We start from the raw sequence: 20,240 nt of genomic DNA, 5'->3' as shown, positions 1-20,240 counted from the left end.
TAATTAGATCAACTCCACTAAACTTAGTTCTGGACTAATCTTGATTTTGTAGTTTCATATCCCTATGTGGAATTGTTGTTCATTATTGCACAATCTCATGGACAACAGAAAATGTCTGTTTATTTCAGTATCTCTGAAACAATTCTATTAAAAGTATTGAAGTTTTTATACCAGAGAATTGAATTTTTTGACTTTCCTTTATACATTGTTCTTTCCGGGGACACAAATCACTGTGTTCGTGGTGAGCTACAATGTCGATACTATTTCTAATTGCATCTTAAACCTAATGATTCAGCCTCTCAAAAGAGCCCTGCAAAATGTCACAGAGGCTACTAACTGCAACTTATGTTTTCTACTCTTTGCCAGGCTGTTTCACAACTGTCTGATAGAAAACACCTGGGGTTTAGAGAGGGAACTCAGTATGATTCATTCTGCACAAGGCATGGCCTCTCTAGAGTGGATGTTGGTGATCAAATCTTGCATTAATCTATGGCCAATCAGGCCAGCTGTCTGATGTGATTGCATAAGGTCCCCTTTGCTGTGCTCCTTTGCTCTGGTTTTATTCCATTGCTACTCAGCTTCTGTTTCTTAGATTTCCTCTCATATCTAATCTAAATCTTGTCATTGAATATACCCTTTGAATATAATTCTCCTGGCTTTGGCTATCCTTGTTTTATAAAGACCTTAACCTCCACTAATATTTTGGCTGCTTCTATTTCTGTCATCTTGGCTAAGATATCCCATCATAACTTTGATCCCTAGGATTGAACCCATGGCACCATATGCTGCTCATCAATTAGACCTAACCTCATCTTTGCTCCATCATAGCATTTTTTGATTGTTATGTGTCATATACAACATCACCTGTGATGCTAATAGCCCTGTTTTAAAATGAGTTGATTTTTTAAAAAATTATAATTTTTGTGGTTATATAGTAGGTGTAGATATTTATGGGGTTTAAGAGAGATTTTGATACAGGCATGCAATACGTAATAATCACATCATGGAAATGGTGTATCCGTCCCCTGAAGCATCCTTTGTGTTACAAACAGTCCAGTTATATTCATTGTTTCAAAATGTACCAATAAGTTTATTAGCGACTATAGTCACCCTGTTGTGCTATCAAATACTAGGTTTTATCCATACTTTATATATTTTTGTACCCATTAACCATCTCCACTTCCCCTCCATTACCCTTCCCAACTTCCAGTAGTCATCCTCTTACTGTCTAACTCTAGCTCTATGGATTCACTTGTTTTGATTTTTTAGCTTCCAGCAATAAGAACATGCAGAGTTTGACTTTCTTTGCCTGACTTATTTCACTTAACATAATGACATCCAGTTTCATCCACGTTGCTGCAAATGACAGGATCTCATTATTTTTCATGGTTGAATGGTACATCACTGTGTGTAAGTACCACATTTTCTTTATCTATTAATCTGTTGATGGACACTTAGGTTGCTTTCAAATCTTGGCTATTGTGAACAGTGCTGCAACAAACATTGGGATGCAGGTATTTCTTCTATATAGTGATTTCCTTTGTTAGGCGTGTATACCTAGCAGTGGGATTGCTGGATCGTATAGTAGCTTTATTTTCAGTTTTTTGGGGAACCTCCAGGCTGCTCTCAATAGTGGTTGTATTAATTTACATTTCCACCCACTATGTACAAGATTTCCCTTTTCTTCACATCCTCTCCAGCAAAATGTATTCACATTTTTATATGCTGTTTTAATACTTTTTTCCCTAAGAAACCATAGCAATAGTCTCATTAGCAGATAGATGCAAGCCAACAGACTACTTTCTGCATATAGGCCATTCTTATTTGGTTATAGCTCATTCCACTGCCAATCTTGTGCAAATAAGCTTAATTTCATACTGAAATCTCTGATTCATGTTGTCTTCCAAAGAGCAGAATGGGTTTACTAATTTCCTGAGCTAGATAGTCTCACTCACATGCTTGAAGAGTGATTAACTGCAGGTATTTAATGGTCCTAATTTAATGATAACAGTGCTATAAATTCTGTCTGAGAAACATAGTTGACAATCACCAAAAAGATTTGACTAATTGTACAATTGCCAAACTTGACTTTAAAATACTCATGTCTTCAGAATAACTATCCACAGTGGTAGGAATTTTACACATCCATAGAGGCCTCTTAAATAGAAAATGTCAACTTTTCAAATAACGTATTCTTAAATCTTCCTATACAAAGTAAATTTTTAGTATAGCATATTTTTACAAATAAATTTAGCACATTAATTTTTTTACCTATTCTATACATGCAACACCACAGGCTTCAATTTGGATTAGCTGATTTCCATAAAAGACAGGATTGGAAGCTCAGAAACTTACAGAAATTAAACTGATTTATAAAAATGCTGTTTCCCTTCTGAAAACTGAACAAGGAGGCATATTTCAGACAGTAAGAAGTTTATTCACTGATTCCCAAAGGAAAAGGCATCGATTTGTTTTTACTTTTCATCAAGATCTAAAATGAGCTCTGCTGCTTTGGTCTCCTAGCTTCTCCTAGTACTGTCACGATCATATTACAACTGTCCCTGCAATGTGTGGTCAGTAGGTGACTTTACGGATAGCATTCATTAGTGTCCTGGGAGCACATTGTCCATGAGGTAAACAAAGAATAATACAGCCTATACAACATATAAAAATAATTGCTTTTTACCTTTTAACAGTTTACGAGACTTAGGTAGAGATTTTTTTAGTGAACATATTTAAAATTAAAGTGACAAAAGATAATTCTATTTACTGTACATTTAAAAATGTGACTCAATATGCATATAGTAAGGGTCTGCAACATAAACAATGTGTGACTTTGACTTGGAGAGGTGGCCTGACTTTCAGTGGAGGGTAGGCACATGGAGAAGTAAGTAACTATACTATGGTATGATAAATAACATAATCCAAATCTGTAGTATTACAATTAAAGGGACAATTCATTTTGCTTGAAGAAGTGGCGTGTTATAAAACACAGTAAATTTGTGTTTGAGTTGAGTCCTAATGGGTAAGTTGGAGATTAGGTGTGTTATGAAAGGTAAGAGGCATGTTGGATATTTCAGAAGGAATAGTATGGTTGAGGGCATGGATAATGATATTACATTATAGAACCAGGGCAGGGTTGTGAAATAGAAAGACAGTTTGCAATTAAGGTAATGTGACAGCTGAGCCATGGGAGTTGAAGGGGTATTTAGGTGAAGGTTGACTACAGAAAAGCCAAACTTCCTGGAACAGAAAAATGTCTGAATAAAGACTAAAAGAAATCAGAATTTAGCTAACAATAATTTATCAGTATTAGTTCATTAATTGTGACAAACATAGCATCAGATCCTAATAAAGGAATAAGGGAAACTAGGCATGGTGACTGCCTGTACTGTCTTTGGAACTTTCCTGTAACTTTAAATCTATTCTAAAATAGAAAGTATATTTTTAAAAAGAATAAAAAATATAACACAGTCATGGAAGATACTTTTCATTGGGTGTGTCTCCAAGAAGGAAAATTAGTCATAGAACTTTTAAGATTATAGATCCCTGTCCTGAATTCTTAGCAATCCCTCTCTTTATTCTCTGTTACATAGAAATGGAGTTGATCTTTACCATAGACAAAGTATGTCATTTTTATGCCCTCTTTACTCTATATTCCCCTGACCACCCACAAAATTTGGGCTATTTTATTAAAAATAATTTGCCCACATTTGATAATATCTACGAATAGTAGTTAATCCCCACTCTGCAATTCACTAGCATTGAGTGGGTGTCTGTGTTCTTCGTCCTTCATTTCTGTGATCAGGAAATAATGACATTTCATTCCTCTCTATAACTCTTCTCTCCCTTTAAGAATTTAAAATCAAGTTTAAGCTAAGCATATATTCTTTCTTCTTTCAGGAAAACAAAACAAAACACTGTTACCTACCTGGGTCTGACTTCCAGCACACTCGGTACAAACCCACCAAAACAAATACTGAAAGTGTTATTACAATCAAAGCAATAACCACTGGCAAAATAATACCTAAAAAGAATTGGAGACATTGTCAATTAGAGTGGCTACTGCATTTCACAGAGATAGTTCAGTAAGTGAGCAAAAGCATGAGTGCTTCCTTTCTTCTTTAAACATCATTCTATTAAAAACACTATATTTTAGGCAAAGATTTATCTGATTCAGGGTTTTGCTCTAGTTGTCATTTTTGACGTAACCACTTGATGTCAGTCTTGTTACCCTTCTGAAACAAAATTCCAACCTTAAGAGAGAGTGCCCCCATCTTCCTGGAGACTGAAGAAGTGGGGAGATGAAAGACTGGAGAAGCAGAAGATGTACTCTAGATTATAATTAAAACCACATTCACTCATTACATTTTTTAGTACTTTATAATGAAGTTACTGGGAAAATATATATAACCCAATTGGGATTGCTCTAGTCCTAATGCTGGCTTTCTAAAACACAAATTTCTTTCTATAATAGTATCTTAAAACTAGAAAAGGCATAAAATAAGTAGATATCACAGTGAAGATGATTCTTAAAAATAAACATGATTCAAGAGAGATATGTGTATGTGTGTCTGTTTGGGGGAGTGATGCTGCTGCAGTAACTTAGGGTGAGTTTTTTATGCTTGTATTAAGAGGAAGAGTATTTCCTTCCTCCCTCCCTCCCTCCCTCCCTTCCTTCCTTCCTTCCTTTCTTCCTTCCTTCCTTCCTTTTCTCCTTCTCTCCCTCCCTCCTTCCCTTCCTTCCCCCCTACCTCCCTCCTCCCTTCCTCCCTCCCTCTCTCTTTCCTTCCTTCCTCTCTCCCTCCCTCCTTCCTTCTTTCCTTCTTTTCTGATGGTCATTTCCAAGGTTAAAAGTACAGTGATAAAATCCAGACAGCTGTCGTAGACATACAACTAAAGGACATTAAGATGATATTAGTTTAACATATTTGCTTGCATACATACTCCTTATATATTTATCAGGGGTAAGAATTATTCTCTAAATTCATCTGTAGGATGGTTTACACTTCTATTTACAAAACAAAGACAAATATTTGTTTTAAGTAAGTTCTGCTAATTTCCTAATAGCTCTTAAGTGAAATCATATTGCCTTCCAAAATGAAGATGCCGTGAATCAGCAGGTCAGTAATTTCTATGATGACTTATTTAATGGAATGGGTTTACCCAAACTTAAGAGAGCCTTTTATACTAATAGTTTTGAATCTATTCTTTTTATTCTTAATTACTAAGGAAATTATTTAACATTCTGTATTCAGTCTTAGCACACACATAAATGTTATATGACCTATATATGTTTTAGTTAAAATGGAACATTTCCTACAGGCTATTTTAAATGTTAAGATAAAGTTCTATGAAAGCAAACAATTCACTTTTTGGTATAATTTACTTTATAATTTTAATTATTTACTTGACAAAAATGAAATATATTCAAGGTATACAGCCTTATAACTTGGGAATAATTCACTTTTATGGGGACCTCTACCTATGCACTTTGACTTATCTGTAATAGTCCCATCAAATCATCCTTGGCCCTTGATGGTAATTGCTAAATACTAAGCTAAGAAAAAATTTGCCAAAGTGTGCTTCGCCCCACCCATCTTTTTTGTGTTGTTGTTTGGTCATTAAGACCAGACTCATTTCTGGGAAATTTTCAGAGCAGGCAGCAGTTAGATAGGATTGCAGTGGGATTGCAGGCTCAGTAAAGTTGAGTAAAGGCTTCCCATAATCTAATTCCTTCCCTTTACCAGTCACATTAAAACATTCTGCCTATCTACTGCCATGAATGAAGATATTGCTGTTACTCACTGGAATAAGACGGGCTGGCTGCTGAAGCACTTGAATTTTTTCCATTCTCAGTGCCTATTATTTTAAGAAAGAAAAAACAGTTACTTTTGTGCCAATCCCTGCAGTCCTCCCTCCACCCTCATTTAAGGAAGCAGCCATGATTTGTAGGTATGACGCTGCAAGTGCGAAAGATCCAGTCTCATTTTGAAGGAGCTTTATTTTGTGAGTCAAGATTGGTAGGGTTTCCTTGGTGAGAAAGGATCAAGTAGAGCTGATTTCCACCTAGGCACAAAGACATCATACCTTGAGACTGTAAAGTGCTTTCTGGAATTGTAGCTGGCATCGAGTGTGATGTACCAGTTTTAGAAGGTGACGCATCTGGTTGTAGAGTGCTACCTGCAGGAAAATTACAAATCCAGAATCAGACTCTGGTATTAAGCCTTCATATGAGATTTTTTTGCAGATTCAAACAGTTTGCCTTTCTGGAGATCTGTGAAAACTATTAATGTTGAATAACAGGATACATACAATCACAACAATAAACTATAAGTTCATATACTCCTCCTGGAAAGATGATTAAATTTAGACTCACAAAGCCTGAGTTATCAGTTTTAGATCTTCAGAACTGGCCAAGAAAACTTGAGCAAGTCTTTTAGCATAGGTTACAGCCTATATAACCTACTGTATAAGATCCTTGTGGAATGTGAATCTATGTAAAAGCGTTTTTCAAATTTCAGATATTATTTTATATTATTATTATAACTTTGGGTGATAGTGTCATTTTTCTATCACACATAGTTAAAATGATCATAACTGCATAGGACTTCAGATTTTATAGTATTTATCAGTGAATGAAGAGATAAAAATTGCAGTTGAGGCTTTGGCTACAAGAACTGAGGAAAAATCAAAGAAGACTCCTTCATTTTCATCCCTAAAGTTCAGCAGCTGGTTTTATTATGTGCCTTTTCTACAGTAACTTCTGCTTGGCTGGTTTTCCACTAGTGTCCATGTTCTTTCCTTCCAAGGCAAATAGAAATTAAAAATTTATTGTTATTGTTATTTGTTTGTTTAGTTAGCATTTGCCATCTTCAAACAGAAGGACTGAAACAAAAATTATATGTAAAAATCGACTACTCAAAATCCATAGCTGTCAATAAGTTTAAAGGAATATAAATAATTAAGTATTATATAAGTTGAAACCATTTTTTCTTGTGAATTTGGGATGAAGTATAATTTGTACTTAGAATATTTTTTGAAATTTCATTCTCTTTCCCTTGCAGTATGAAGTGCTCTATTTAAATTATGCCTGTTTGCCTTGTCGCTTCACTGAATTGCAAGTTCCTAGAGTGTGAGGGTCATGCTTGTCACCCCACCCCACATGGAGCTCTGGCCACAGGGGGTGTGGAGTCAAATGTAGCTGACCGCTTGGCTGAACTAAGAGGCAGCTCTTATGATACGGTTCCTTGGGCATATTGAGGCCATGTATAATTGCACCAAAGAAACTGATATTTCTATGACTGCCTTGGCTCATTCCTTCTTCACCACCCACATTCCAGCACGCACTGCATGCTCATGCATTTTTGACATCTGTGGGTGAAGAATAATGTTTAGAGTCTGTACCGTTCTTGCCATGCAAGAGATCTGTGGGTGGAAGCTAGATTTATGCCCATAAGAACAAAGAAAAATGTCAGGCTAGCACACTAAGCAGGCAGAAAGGGAATATTAAATGAAAGAGTGGGAACTAGCTGAAACCTTGGTACTTTCAGCTGCCTTTTCCAGTGTTAAGTAGTTTAGTGAGGATGAATGCTCTTTCAGTTGTCTTGGTGGAGAATACGGTGGCTAATTAAATAACCAATGATGTTAATCCTCTTGGGATTTCCCAAGGGTTAATTATCCTACCACATTACCTTCTCTTAGACAGGCTAAATGGCAGCCTCAGGGCTGACTGTAATCTGTCTGGTTCAGAAGAAACTCCCAGCTCCCCTGCTTCAAATGTGTTGATTGCCCAGTGCCAATGGTTACCATAATGACTCATAGATAGGCCAACATGTGAACTCCTCAAAGTGGAAGGATTTGGTGGCTCCTTGAACAAATGCTTTAAACATTTGTTTTGTTTTTCTTTAAACTGTAAACTTCAGTTGAGAAATTATTTCTGAATCCAGCACACACACACACATACACACACACACACACAGTCCATACCACACACACACACACTCCATACCACACACACACACACAATTACTGGTCATGACCCAATCATGGGAATTAACCCACAGTTTGAGAGCTCTGTTTTCCAGCATGATCATATTGCTGAAATTATGGTACTTGGCTGAATCCACAAAATGTGAGCCTAATGTTATTCTTTCTGTGACTAAGATAGGGAATCCATGACATGCTCAGAGCTGATGATCTACACAGTTTTCGTTGAGACCGTGTTATCCTACATTACTAACAGAATAGCATTGCCAGAGGAAGTGTTGGAGAGATATAGCAGAGTGGGCAAGAGCATGATTCTTAAGACAGGGCAGCTGGGTTCAAATCTGACTCTAGCACTTACCCCTGTGGAATCTTGGGCAAGTTTCTTCACCCCTTTGTGCTTGAGTTTCCACATATATACATGAAAATTATAATAGTTATACATCATAGTATTGTGAAAATTATATGAGTAAAAATAAACTGCTTAGAAGGGTATGTAATATTAATATGTATATATTATATATAATAATAATGTTCTACTATTATATTACGAAGATGCCCCTAGAGAGTTGAATGTCCCAAGCAAGTTCAGTTTGTCTAATTTTCTCAAAAATTCTATGGGTGAAAATATATGGACTTCATGTCTGTGTTTTCAGATGCTTCTTTGCTCTAGTCACCAAATAGAGGAACTGGAGAAACTGGAGTAGAATATGGTGCTCTTAAATGACATACGTTTGTTCTTAGACCCTGACTTTTGGTGATTGTTATGATTATTGAATTTGTGGCTATGTTGTTTCAGGATTTAAGTCCAGTCTGGAAACTTCAGATCAGAACTTGGAGCAAGCTGATGAGGCAGAGACCCTCAGAGTCAAGTCTGTTCTAATAATGTATATCCAAATTTGCCCCATCAGCATCTGACATTGGTACATATTTGGACCTCACTGTAGACCAATTACTTAATAAATCATTGAGAGTTTTAAAGACAGAAGACCTATCAATATCCCAAGATACCTGTGGTTGCTGTAATAATGCTCCTCATAGAACTCAAATTATAGAGAGTGTAAGTGACCAAAGTTACCCACGTTTCCTCTGAAACTCATCTCTTTGTTTGCACTGGTACCATGTCTCTCTAAGGCTGCTCCCAGCCAATGAGTGGACCTGCCACTCATTGGCAGGTTCCTGGCTTGTTCCTGGGAGAAATGTGGGCTGCAGGATTCCCTGATGGTCTTCCTGAGCCTCCTCTAGAATGCATGGCCACCCAGGTGCTTCTGCTCAGGATCTCTGCTCTCTCCCCCCATCACTATGGTCAGATGTGTATTGTAGTCCGGTAGCTCTTCCAGACTGTCCTTGTCTCCTCACAGGCATTTTTTCTCACACAGGCATTTTCTCCTAATAAAATCCTTGTACTTTTAATTGCATCTTGAACTCTGCTTCTCTGAAGATTCAGATTAAAGCAGTCTCCCTGGCAAGTATTTAAAAGGCCACTTCCTATTGGGAGCAGATATGAAGCCTCAGGAACTTTAAACTGGACATGGAAGACTTGGGCACTGGTTCTTAAGGGAAATACCTGTTTGTCTAACACTTTTATTTTCCTCTTTTTTGGGAAGCCTAACTCTTCCTGTGGAAAATTACTCCTTCTCCTCTTCATGTGGTCATAAGAGATGCCCCTTCTTACTCCAACCTCAGGCCCACTATATGACCAACGTTCCCTCCTAAGAATTAGAGTGTGTAGTGATTTTGAGTTATTCTCAGAGTGAAGCTCTGAAGGGACTATCTATGGGTAAAAAAAATCCCTGAAATTACTAGGACGCAACCCTTTATTCTGTGAGTTTCACTTCCAAAATTTTTTTAGTTAAAAGAAATCTTGGTGGCTCACACCTGTAACTGCAGCACTTTGGAACTGGTCTCTAATTGCAGTTTGATAGATTATTTATGTCCCATTTAAGAAAAAATAACTTTTCCACTTTTGACACAAATCTTTTTCTCCTGCTTATCACATTTTCTTTATGTGACTACAAAGAGAGCAGACTCTATTGAGTTTCTTTTTCTTTTTGGTCTCATTGGTTGGTTGTTCCTTTTCTTCTTTTTTTAAAAAATGTTTTTAATTTTTCTTTTTTTATTGAGACAGGATCTTACTGTCAGTTTCAGGATATTGCTGTCAATTTCAGGCTGAATTGCAGTCGTGCAATCACAGCTCCCTGCAGCCGTCACTTACTGGGCTCAAATGATCCTCCAGCTTCAGCCTCCTGAGTAGATTGGACCACAGGTGTGTACCACCATGCCCAGGTAATTTTCTTATTTTTTCATAGAGATGGATCTTGCTGTGTTTCTCAGGATGGCCTCAAACTCCTGGCCTCAAGTGATTTTCCCACCTTGGCCTCTCAAAGAGCTGGGATTATAGGCATGAGCCACCACACCTGGCCCCTCTTCTTCTTTCTAAATTACAATCTTGGAATGACCCCCAGGGTTTAGTCTTCGGTCCTCATCTCTAATGACCCTTATTTATTTGGAGATTTCATTCAATTTTAAGGCTTAAATACATCAATGTCACTGATTCCCCAACTTATACATCCATCCCAGGTCTTTTTTTAAACTCCAGATTTGTAAATCCAGACACTTACTTAGCAAGTAATATTTGAACTCAACATGTCCATACTTTAACTTCCAGGCTATCTGAAGCCTTCCCATCCTAGTTTAGAGCAGACATTCTTTTGAATTGCTCAGGCCAAAGACCTATTTTTGATTCATCTCTCTCTATTTTCTTCCACATGCAATCATCAGGAATATTTATTGGCTTCATCTCCAAAATAAATCCATCTACTCTGTGATCACCCTGGTTAAAGCTGCCATATTCTCTCTCCTAGATAATGTATCTTTTTTTCAGTTGACAGTGTCTCTTCAGCTGTCTGAGTTATAAAGCATGAGTCAGCTCATGTAATCCTGCTGCTCAAAGCCCCCAGTGATTCACCATTCCACTTAGAAAAAAAGCCGAAGTCCGTGTGATAACCCACAAAACCCTAGATAATCTGTCTGGAAAATCCCCTGTCTCATTTCTATCCAATTACTTAAGGCCGTCCCTTAAACATGCTAGGCCTCTCCTCAAGTTCTAACTCTGCCTGGATGTTCTTCCTCCTCATATTGTGTGGCTCACTTCCTTCTTGTACAGTATTTACTCAACCCTTTTCCGGGAGACTTACCTTGGCCACATTTTTTAATCTTGCAAACCCTTTTCCACCTCTCCAGTGCTTGTGATCCCTTTCTCCTCTATTGCTGTACATTTTCTCTTTCTCAGAGCACTTACACTCTTTAACTTACTATACAATCTAATTAATTATTATTTTATTGAGTATAGCTTATCTTCCTACTAGAATATAAGATCCTCTAGGGCAAGGATCTTTATTTGCTCACTGATATTTCCCAAATGTTATAACAGTGTCTGGAAGTAGGGTCCATCACTATTTACTGAATGGATAAACAAACTTTTTGGCAACAGAATTGACTACTATGAAAGATGAAGTGAATTTATCAGATTATCTTTTTAATCTTAATATTGAGATTGGCACATATTTAAAATCATGATATTATTATTTTTTCTCATTCATTCAACAACAAAAAAAATAGAGACCTACTCTAGGTCCATTACTAAATGTTGCAGAAAATATAACAGAGTATGAGAGATAGCTCTTGCATTTAAGGAGCTCACATTTTAGTAGGGGAGGTGCGAAGTATATCACAACATTGATAGATGTGAAACATGCAGTAGTAGGGGAGGTGTGAAACCACATCTCTACTAAAAATACAAAGATTAGCTGGGCATGGTTGTGCTTCCTGTAATCCCAGCTACTTGGGGGGCTAAGGCAGAATTAAACCACATCTCTACTAAAAATACAAAGATTAGCTGGACATGGTGGTGTGTTCCTGTAATCCCAGCTACTTGGTGGGCTAAATCCCAATTGCTTGAATTGGGACCCAGGAGGCAGAGGTTGCAGTGAGCCAAGATCATGCCACTGCACTCTGGCCTTGGCTACAGAGCAAGACTCTGTCTCAAAAAAAAGATTATATATATATATATATATATACACACACACACATAAATCTATTTTCAATTTAGGCCTCAGCTAAGAAGGTATTTTTCTCGTCAAAACAAACTGAACACCTTCCTTCAACAGATCAAACCAGACCATGAGGACAGACACAAGGAGACAGGGAGAATTATTCCTAATATAGTAAATAAAGCCTGTTGTAGAGTTCATTGGAGAACCATAACCCTTCAGCAATACCAGGAAATGTGCTGGTTCCTAAAGTGATTGCTGGGCAGCTCATCAGTGAAGACTGTGAGTTTTTATGACTTTTCAGTGCAGGCCTGGGTGGTGCAAGAACAGGGCAGAGCACACTTTGAGATTCAGCAGATCTCTGAACTAGGTAAGAATCCACTTAGCCATACCCAGAATCTACACAATTTTCTAAGGAGAAGTTTATACCAGACACTCCCACATATACATTGATCTATTTCTCATTCCATAATTTAATTCTTTTCTTCTCAATTAATTTTCTAAACATCCTAAAATTACAAGTTAAAAAAAAAAACCTGTAGTTATTACTCTGCTAGAGGTATATTTCTGGCTTGAGTGGATCCTAACTAAACAACAATATCAGGATTCTGTCATTCAAAGTTAGAAAGCTCAGATAAACTACCCCCTGTATAGAATAATTCATGTTTCATTTTATATAAGTTTCTAGAGGTCAGTACCCAAATTCTCAGAAATAAGAGTGTTGAGCACAGTGAATATGCTCAGACAGGATGGAGCATCCTCTTTTCCAAAGGCCAGGGGTCAGGTTTGGTGGGGCTTATAATATCTGTTCTGTCTTTGTTTTTCTATCAAATTTAATGACCACAATGCAACTGAGACTCTGAAACACAGTTAAGGAAAGTGAAAAAAGATATGTGTGATACGATCTTTCCAGATACACTGGTTGCTGTGGAAATATTGTGATGATTAATTTTATGTGTTATATTGAATGGGCCACAGGGTGCCCGGATGTTTGGTCAAGCATTGTTCTGAGTGTATCTGCTAGGGTGCTTTTGGATAAGGCTAACATTTGAGTTGGTAGACTGGGCAAAGCAGATCGCCCTCCCTGACTGATGACATTGGTCTTTCCCTGACTTGGGATGCAAACTGAAATTATGGCTCTTCTTGGGGCTTGAGGCTGCTAACTTTTAGACTGGAAATTATGCCATCAGCCATCCTGGTTCTCACGCCTTTGGACTCAGGCTGGAACTACTCCATTTGCTGTCCTCAGTCTTGAGACCTGTCAGCCTCTATTATTACATGAGCCAATTCTTACAATACCTCTCTCCCCAACCCCATCTATTCCCCCACCCCGTTCTCACTCTCTGTGCACATCCTATTGGTTCTGTTTATCTGCAGAACCCTAATACAGTTGTTTTCCCCAGAAAATTAAGTGCTAATGGTTTATTCCTTGCTCAATTCAGTGAGGTACAATGGTCCATTTTGCTCAGGGCTGAGGTCTCTTATCAATGACATCAAACGGTTCATTTTCAAGGACAAGTTATTAGCTCTCCCTATCTGTATGAAAATGATAAGGCCAATAGAAAGTGAATTCTGTCATTGCTTAAAATTGTTGTAATGGCTATGAAATGTTTGCATTTATCTTTAGGGAATAACAGTCTTTCATCACTTTTCAGTAGGTCTTTTAATTTCCTCATTAGGTCTGAACTTAGAGCTAGAAAAATGAGTAGCCAGAATAATCTGGCTGCCAAGTGGTCAATTCTTTCATGAACCCTTTCTTATCTTTTAAAAACTGTTTTTTTTTTTTCACTCAATGGATACCACAACCACAGCTAAAGGAAAAAAAATACTCTATCCTTTGATCTTACATAAGATTATCTGAAGTTCACCCATGACATATTACTTTATACCTACATGACTAATAGAATTATTATAGTTATGTATAATATTGACTGGTGTCCTTAGTAACTGCTAATGGCAGACTCCATGTATCATTCCTCTTTTAGCTAGTGTACACATAATAGGAACAGGATGAATATTTTTTAAAAGCCTTGGTAAGTGGTAGTTGTTTAAATATACCATTCTGTATAGTCAGCCTAGGTTCACACCAAATTTGGGGCCTTACCAGATATGTTACAGTGGGCAGTTGCAGTTTGATTTTCCCATATACTTTAAATATTGAGCATAATTTTCTCATGTTAAGCATCGTTAAACGCAGCTTTCCACTACATATTACCTATGCGCTACTTAATGAAATGAGTGATTTAATGAAAATGTTCTTAGACCTTGATTGATCAATTGATCATTTCTACATAAGTATAATTATCTTCTATCTCTTATTTTTAAAATCAAATAATTTTAAAATACATTTTTGTATATATTTAAAATATACAACATGATACTATGGAGATAGTAAAAATTACTATAGTGCAAGAAATGAACACATTGATCATCTTACATAATTATACATTTTAGTTGTTTTTGTGACAAAAGCATTAAAATCTACTCATTTAGCATGAATCCCAAACACAGTACAATTGTGTTAGCAAAGCCCTTATGTTGTACAACAGACTCCTACACTTTAATCCACAGAGCTGCTAACTTTGAATCCTCTAATCTACATCTTCCCATTTCCTGTCTGTCCCTGTAACTGCTGCTTTGTTCTACATCTCTGTATATTTGAAATTTTTTTTTAGATTTCACATGTAAGTGAGATTATACATATTATTTCTGTGTCTAGCTTATTTCACTTAGCATAATGTCCTCCATGTTCATCCATGTTTTGGCAAATGGCAAGTCTCATTATTTTTTAGGACTAAATATTTCACTGAATATGGAATATTATTCTCTATCCATTTATCCATTAACAGGCATTTGGGTTGTTTCTATATCTTGGCTGTCATGAAAATGGGAGTGCACATACCCTTATATGGTGGTGATTTCATATCCTCTGGGTATATGCCCAGAAAAGGGATTGCTGGATCATTTGGTAGTTCTAGTTTTAATTTCTTTCAAAATCTCCATACTATTTTTTTTTTTTTAAGAAAGAGTCTTACTCTGTTGCCCAGGCTGGAATGCAGTGGCACCATCTCTGCTCACTGCAACCACCACCTCCCGGGTTCAGGTGATTCTCCTGCCTGAGCCTCTTGAGTAGCTGGGATTACAGGCACATACACCATGTCTGACTAAGTTTTGTATTTCTAGTAGAGATGAGGTTTCACCATGTTGGCCAGGCTTGTCTCTAACTGCTGACCTCAAGTGATCACCTGCTTCGGCCTCCAAAGTGCTAGGATTACAGGCATGAGCCACTGCACCCAGCCAAATTCATTCTCCGTATTATTTTCTGTAATGGCTGCACCAGTATGCATTTCTATCAACAGTGTACAAGAGTTCCGCTGGTTGATAAAAGCTGGAAAGATCTTGAATCAACAACCTAACGTCACAACTAAAAGAACTAGAGTTCCAAAATCAAACAAACCCTCAAACTGGCAGAAAACAAAAAATAACCAAGATCAGAGCAGAACTGAAGGAGACTCAAAAAACCCTTCAATAAATGAATGAATCCAAGAGCTGGGTTTCTGAAAAAAAATAATAAAATAGATATACCACTATCTAGATTAATAAAGAAGAAAAGAGAGAAGAATCAAATAGACAAAATCAGAAATGATAAAGGAGATGTCACCACTGACCCCACAGAAATACATATAACCATCAGAGAATACTATAAACAGCTCTGTGTACATAAGCTACAAAATCTAGAAGAAATGGATAAATTCCTGGACACACACCCTCCTAAGACTGAACCAGGAAGAGACTGAATCCCTGAATAGACCAAAAATGAGTTCTGAAATTGAGGCAGTAATAAATAGCCTACAAAGCAAAAGGAAGCTAGGGACCAGATGGATTTACAGCTGAATTCTACCAGAGGTACAAAGAAGAGATAACACCATTTCTACTGAAACTATTTTAAACAACTGAAAAGGAGGAAATCCTCCCTAACTCATTTTATGAGGCAAGCATTATCCTGACACCAAACCCTGGCAGAGACACAACCAAAAAATAAAACCTCAGGCCAATATCTCTGATGAATATCAATGCCAAAAATTCCTCAATAAGATACTGGCAAATTGAACCCAGCAGTACATCAAAAAGCTTATCCACCATGATCAAGTTGGCTTCATCCCCAGGTTGCAAGGTTGGTTCAACATAAACAAATTAATAAATGAAATTCATCACATAAACAAAACTAAAGACAAAAACCACATGATTGTCTCAACAGATGCAGAAAGGACCTTCAATAAAATTCAAAATCCCTTTATGTTAAAAACTCTAAATAAACTAGGTGTTGAAAGAACATATCTCAAAATAATAAGAGCTATATATGACAAACCTACAGTCAATATCATACTTAATGGGCAAAATCTGGAAGCGTTCCCCTTGAAAACCATCACAAGACACAGATGACCTCTCTTATCACTCCTATTCAACATGTATTGGAAGTTCTGGCCAGGGCAATCAGGCAAGAGAAAGAAATAAAGTATATTCAAATAGGAAGAGAGGAAGTCATATTATCGTTGTTTGCTGACGGCATGATCCTCTATCTAGAAAACTCCATCATCTCAGCCCCAAAGCATCTTAAGCTAATCATCAACTTCAGCAAAGCCTTGGGATACAAAATCAATGTGCAAAGATTGCTAGTATTCCTGTACACCAACAACAGGCAAGCAGAGAGCCAAATCATGAATGAACTCATATTCACAATTGCTACAAAGAGAATAAAATACCTAGGAATACAGCTAACAAGGGAAGCAAAGGACCTCTTTGAAAAGAACTACAAACCACCCCTCAAGGAAATCAGAGAAGACACAAATAGAAAAACATACCATGCTCATCAATAGGAAGAATCAATATTGTGAAGATGGCCACACTGCCCAAAGAAATTTATAGATTCAATGCTATTCCCAGTAAACTACTATTGACATTCTTCAAAGAATTAGAAAAAAAAAAACTATTTTCAAATTCATAAGAAACCAAAAAAGATACCCAAAGGAATATAAATCATCTTTTATAAAGTTACATGCATGCATATGTTCATCAAAGCACTCCACTCAGTAGCAAAGACATGGAATTAACCCAATGTCCATCAATGACAGACTGGATAAAGAAAATCTGGTACATCGGCACCATGGAATACTAGTAGTCATAAAAAGGAATGAGATCATGTCCTCTGCAGGGACATGGATGGAGTTGAAAGCCATTATCCTCAGCAAACTAATGCAGAAACAGAAAACCAAACAGTGTATGTTCTCACTTATAAGTGGAAGCTGAACCATAAGAGCACATGGACATATGGTGGTGGAGGAACAACACATACTGGGGCCTGTCAGTGGTGGGAGTGGTAGTGAGGGGAACGGAGAGCATCAGGAGTAGTGAATGGATGCTGGCCTTAATACCTCGGTGATGGGATGATCTATGCAGCAAACCACCATGGCACACGTTTACCTATGTAACAAACCTGCAAATCTGCACATCCTGCACATATACTCTGGAACTTAAAATAAAAGTTGGAGGAAAAAAAAAGAGTTCCTTTGTCTTCACACCCTTGCCAACATTTATCTTTTGACTTTTTGATAATAACCACTCTAATGGGTGTGAGGTGGTATCACATAGTGGTTTTTATTTGCATTTCCCTGATAATTAATGATGTTGACCACCTTTCCATACACGTGATGGCAATTTTCATGTCTTCTTTCACAAAATGTCTATTCAGGGTCTTTTTCCCAATTTGTTTTTTCTTTTTTTTTTGGAGATAGAGTCTCACTCTGTCACCAGGCTGGAGTGCAGTGGCACGATGTCAGCCCACTATAACCTTTGCCTCCTGGATTCAAGCAATTCTCCTGCCTCACCTTCTCGAGTAGCTGGGATTACAAGTGAGTGCCACTATGCCTGGCTAATTTTTTGTATTTTTAGTAGAGATAGGGTTTCACCATGCTGGCCAAGCTGTTCTCAAACTGCTGACCTCATGATCCTTGGCCTCAAAAGTGATGGGATTACAGGTGTAAGCAACCATGCCTGGCCCTTTGCCCATTTTATAATCATGCTATTTGTTTTTCTACATTTGCATCTTAACCCCTTATCAGGTATATGGTTTGCAAATATTTTTTTCCCAATTTGTAGTGTGCTATTTTATTTTGCTGATTATTTCCTTTGCCATCATAATCTTTTTAGTCTCTTGTAGTCCTGATTTTTTGATTTTGTGGCTTGAGCTTTTGGTCTGATATCCAAAAAACATAATTGCTGAAGCCAGTGCCCAGCAGATTTTCCCCTATGGTGTCTTCTAGGAGTTTTATAGTTTCTGATCTTACCTTTCAGTCTTTTATCCATTTTCAGTTGATTTCTGTGCATAGTTTAAAATAAGTGTCCAATTTTATTCTTTTGCATGTAAAAATCCAGTTTCCCCAGCACCATTTAGTGAAAAAACTAGCATATACCTGTTGTGTGCTGTGGGTGTCTTTGTAAAGAATTAGTTGACAACACACATTTGGATTTGTCTTTTTTTATGTCAGCACCATATTGTTTTGATTATTATGGATTTGTAATATAATTTTAACTCAGAAAATGTGATGCTTCCAACTTTGTTTTTTTATTTTCAGAATTGTTTTGGCTATTTGGGGTCATTCATGTTTTCATACATATCTTTGAAATTGTTTTATATTTCTGTGAAGAATAAACTTGGGATTTTAGCAAGGATTGTGTTGAATCTATATATTGCTTTTTAATATTTTAACAATATTAATTTTTCTGATTCCTGGGTACAGAATATCTTTCCATTTATTTCTGTCTCTTTCAATTTCTTTTATCAATGTTTTCTATTTTTAAGTATACAGATGTTTCACTTTTTTGGTTAAATTTATTTCTAAGGACTTTACAATGGGGTTTAATATATAACCCCATTGTAAGTTGAGGAGCATCTGTACTTGCAATGGTTTGACTCAACAATTTTTCAACTTTAATATGGGTTTATCAGGGTATTGAATGCATTTTTGACCTAAATATTTTCAATTTATGATGGGTTTATCAGAATGTAACCCCACTGTAAGTCAGAAAGCATCAGTAATTTTTTATGCTATTATAAATGAAATTGATTTCTTTTCAGTTAGATTGTTATTTGTATATCAAATGCTACTGACTTTTGTATATCAATTTTACATTTTGCAACTTTACTAAATTCATTTATTAGTTCTAACAGTTTCTTTGTGGAATCATTGGAGTTTTTGCATATAAGATTTTGTCATCTGCAAGTAGAGATATTTTTTCTTTTTGATTTTGATGCCTTTTATTTCCTTTTCTTGTATGATTGCTCTTGCTAGTACTTCTGGTACTATGTTGAACAGAAGTGAAAAAACTGGGCATCCTTATCCAGTACTGAATCTGAGTGGAAAAGCTTTTAATTTTTCTCAATTGATAATAATTGTAGCAGTGTGTTTTTCATAAATTTTTTAAATTATATTGAGAAACTTTCCTTTTATGTCTAAACTGTTGCCAGATTTTACAAAATCAAGAACGGATGTTGGACTTTGTCAAATGCTTTTTCTGTATTAATTAAGATCATTGTGTGGTTATCTTTCATTCTGTTAATGTGATGTGTTACATTGATTGATTTGTATACGTTAAACTAGAATTGCATGTCAGAAATAAATCCCACTTGGTCACAATATGTAATTCTCTTGGTATGCTTTTGGATTTAGTTTGTTATGTTGTTGGGTTTAGTTTAATCCTCAATATTTTACTGAGGATTTTTGCATCTATGTTCATCAGACAGATTGGTCTGCATTTTTCTTGTAATATCTTTATCTGGCTTAGGTATCAAGAGGATGCAGACCTTATAAAATGTGTTTGGAACTATTCATTCTACCTCTATTTTTAAAAAGAGTTTAAGGAGTTTTGGTATTAATTCTCTAATTGGTTCGGTAGAATTCAGCCATAAAACTAGCTGTCTCTGGGCTTTTCTTTTGGGGAAGTTTTTTTGATTACTTCTTCAATCTCTTTATTTGTTATTGGTCTGTTGTTCAGGCTTTCTATTTCTTCCTGAGTCAGTCCTGGTAGGTTGTTTGTTTGTTTGTTTGTTTTACTGCGTTTTCAAAGCAATTTATCTGTTTACTCTAGATTATCCAATTCTCGGCATTTTTTTTTTTTTTTTTTTTTTAAACGAGACTTGCGTCT

The 20,240-nt window shown here is 36.6% G+C and overlaps 1 protein-coding gene across 5 annotated transcripts in view; it reads right to left on the bottom strand.

Moving 5' to 3' along the window:
• Window positions 1–20,240, bottom strand: part of EMCN (endomucin) — a 105,872-nt gene that overhangs the window by 15,640 nt on the left and 69,992 nt on the right. For all 5 annotated transcript variants that reach the window (XM_017511355.2, XM_017511353.2, XM_017511352.2 and 2 more), the window contains 3 exons: window positions 6,091–6,183; window positions 5,809–5,862; window positions 3,932–4,027 (listed from right to left, as the gene is read on the bottom strand). In XM_017511355.2, the coding sequence (XP_017366844.1) occupies window positions 3,932–4,027; window positions 5,809–5,862; window positions 6,091–6,183 (243 nt within the window). The remainder of the gene's footprint in view (window positions 1–3,931; window positions 4,028–5,808; window positions 5,863–6,090; window positions 6,184–20,240) is intronic.

This window comes from Cebus imitator, unplaced genomic scaffold (assembly GCF_001604975.1).
Source record: "Cebus imitator isolate Cc_AM_T3 unplaced genomic scaffold, Cebus_imitator-1.0 Scaffold447, whole genome shotgun sequence".
Lineage (NCBI taxonomy): Eukaryota > Metazoa > Chordata > Mammalia > Primates > Cebidae > Cebus > Cebus imitator.
The sequence above is the reverse complement of the archived record's forward strand: the minus strand, read 5'-3'. Positions and strand labels throughout refer to the sequence as shown.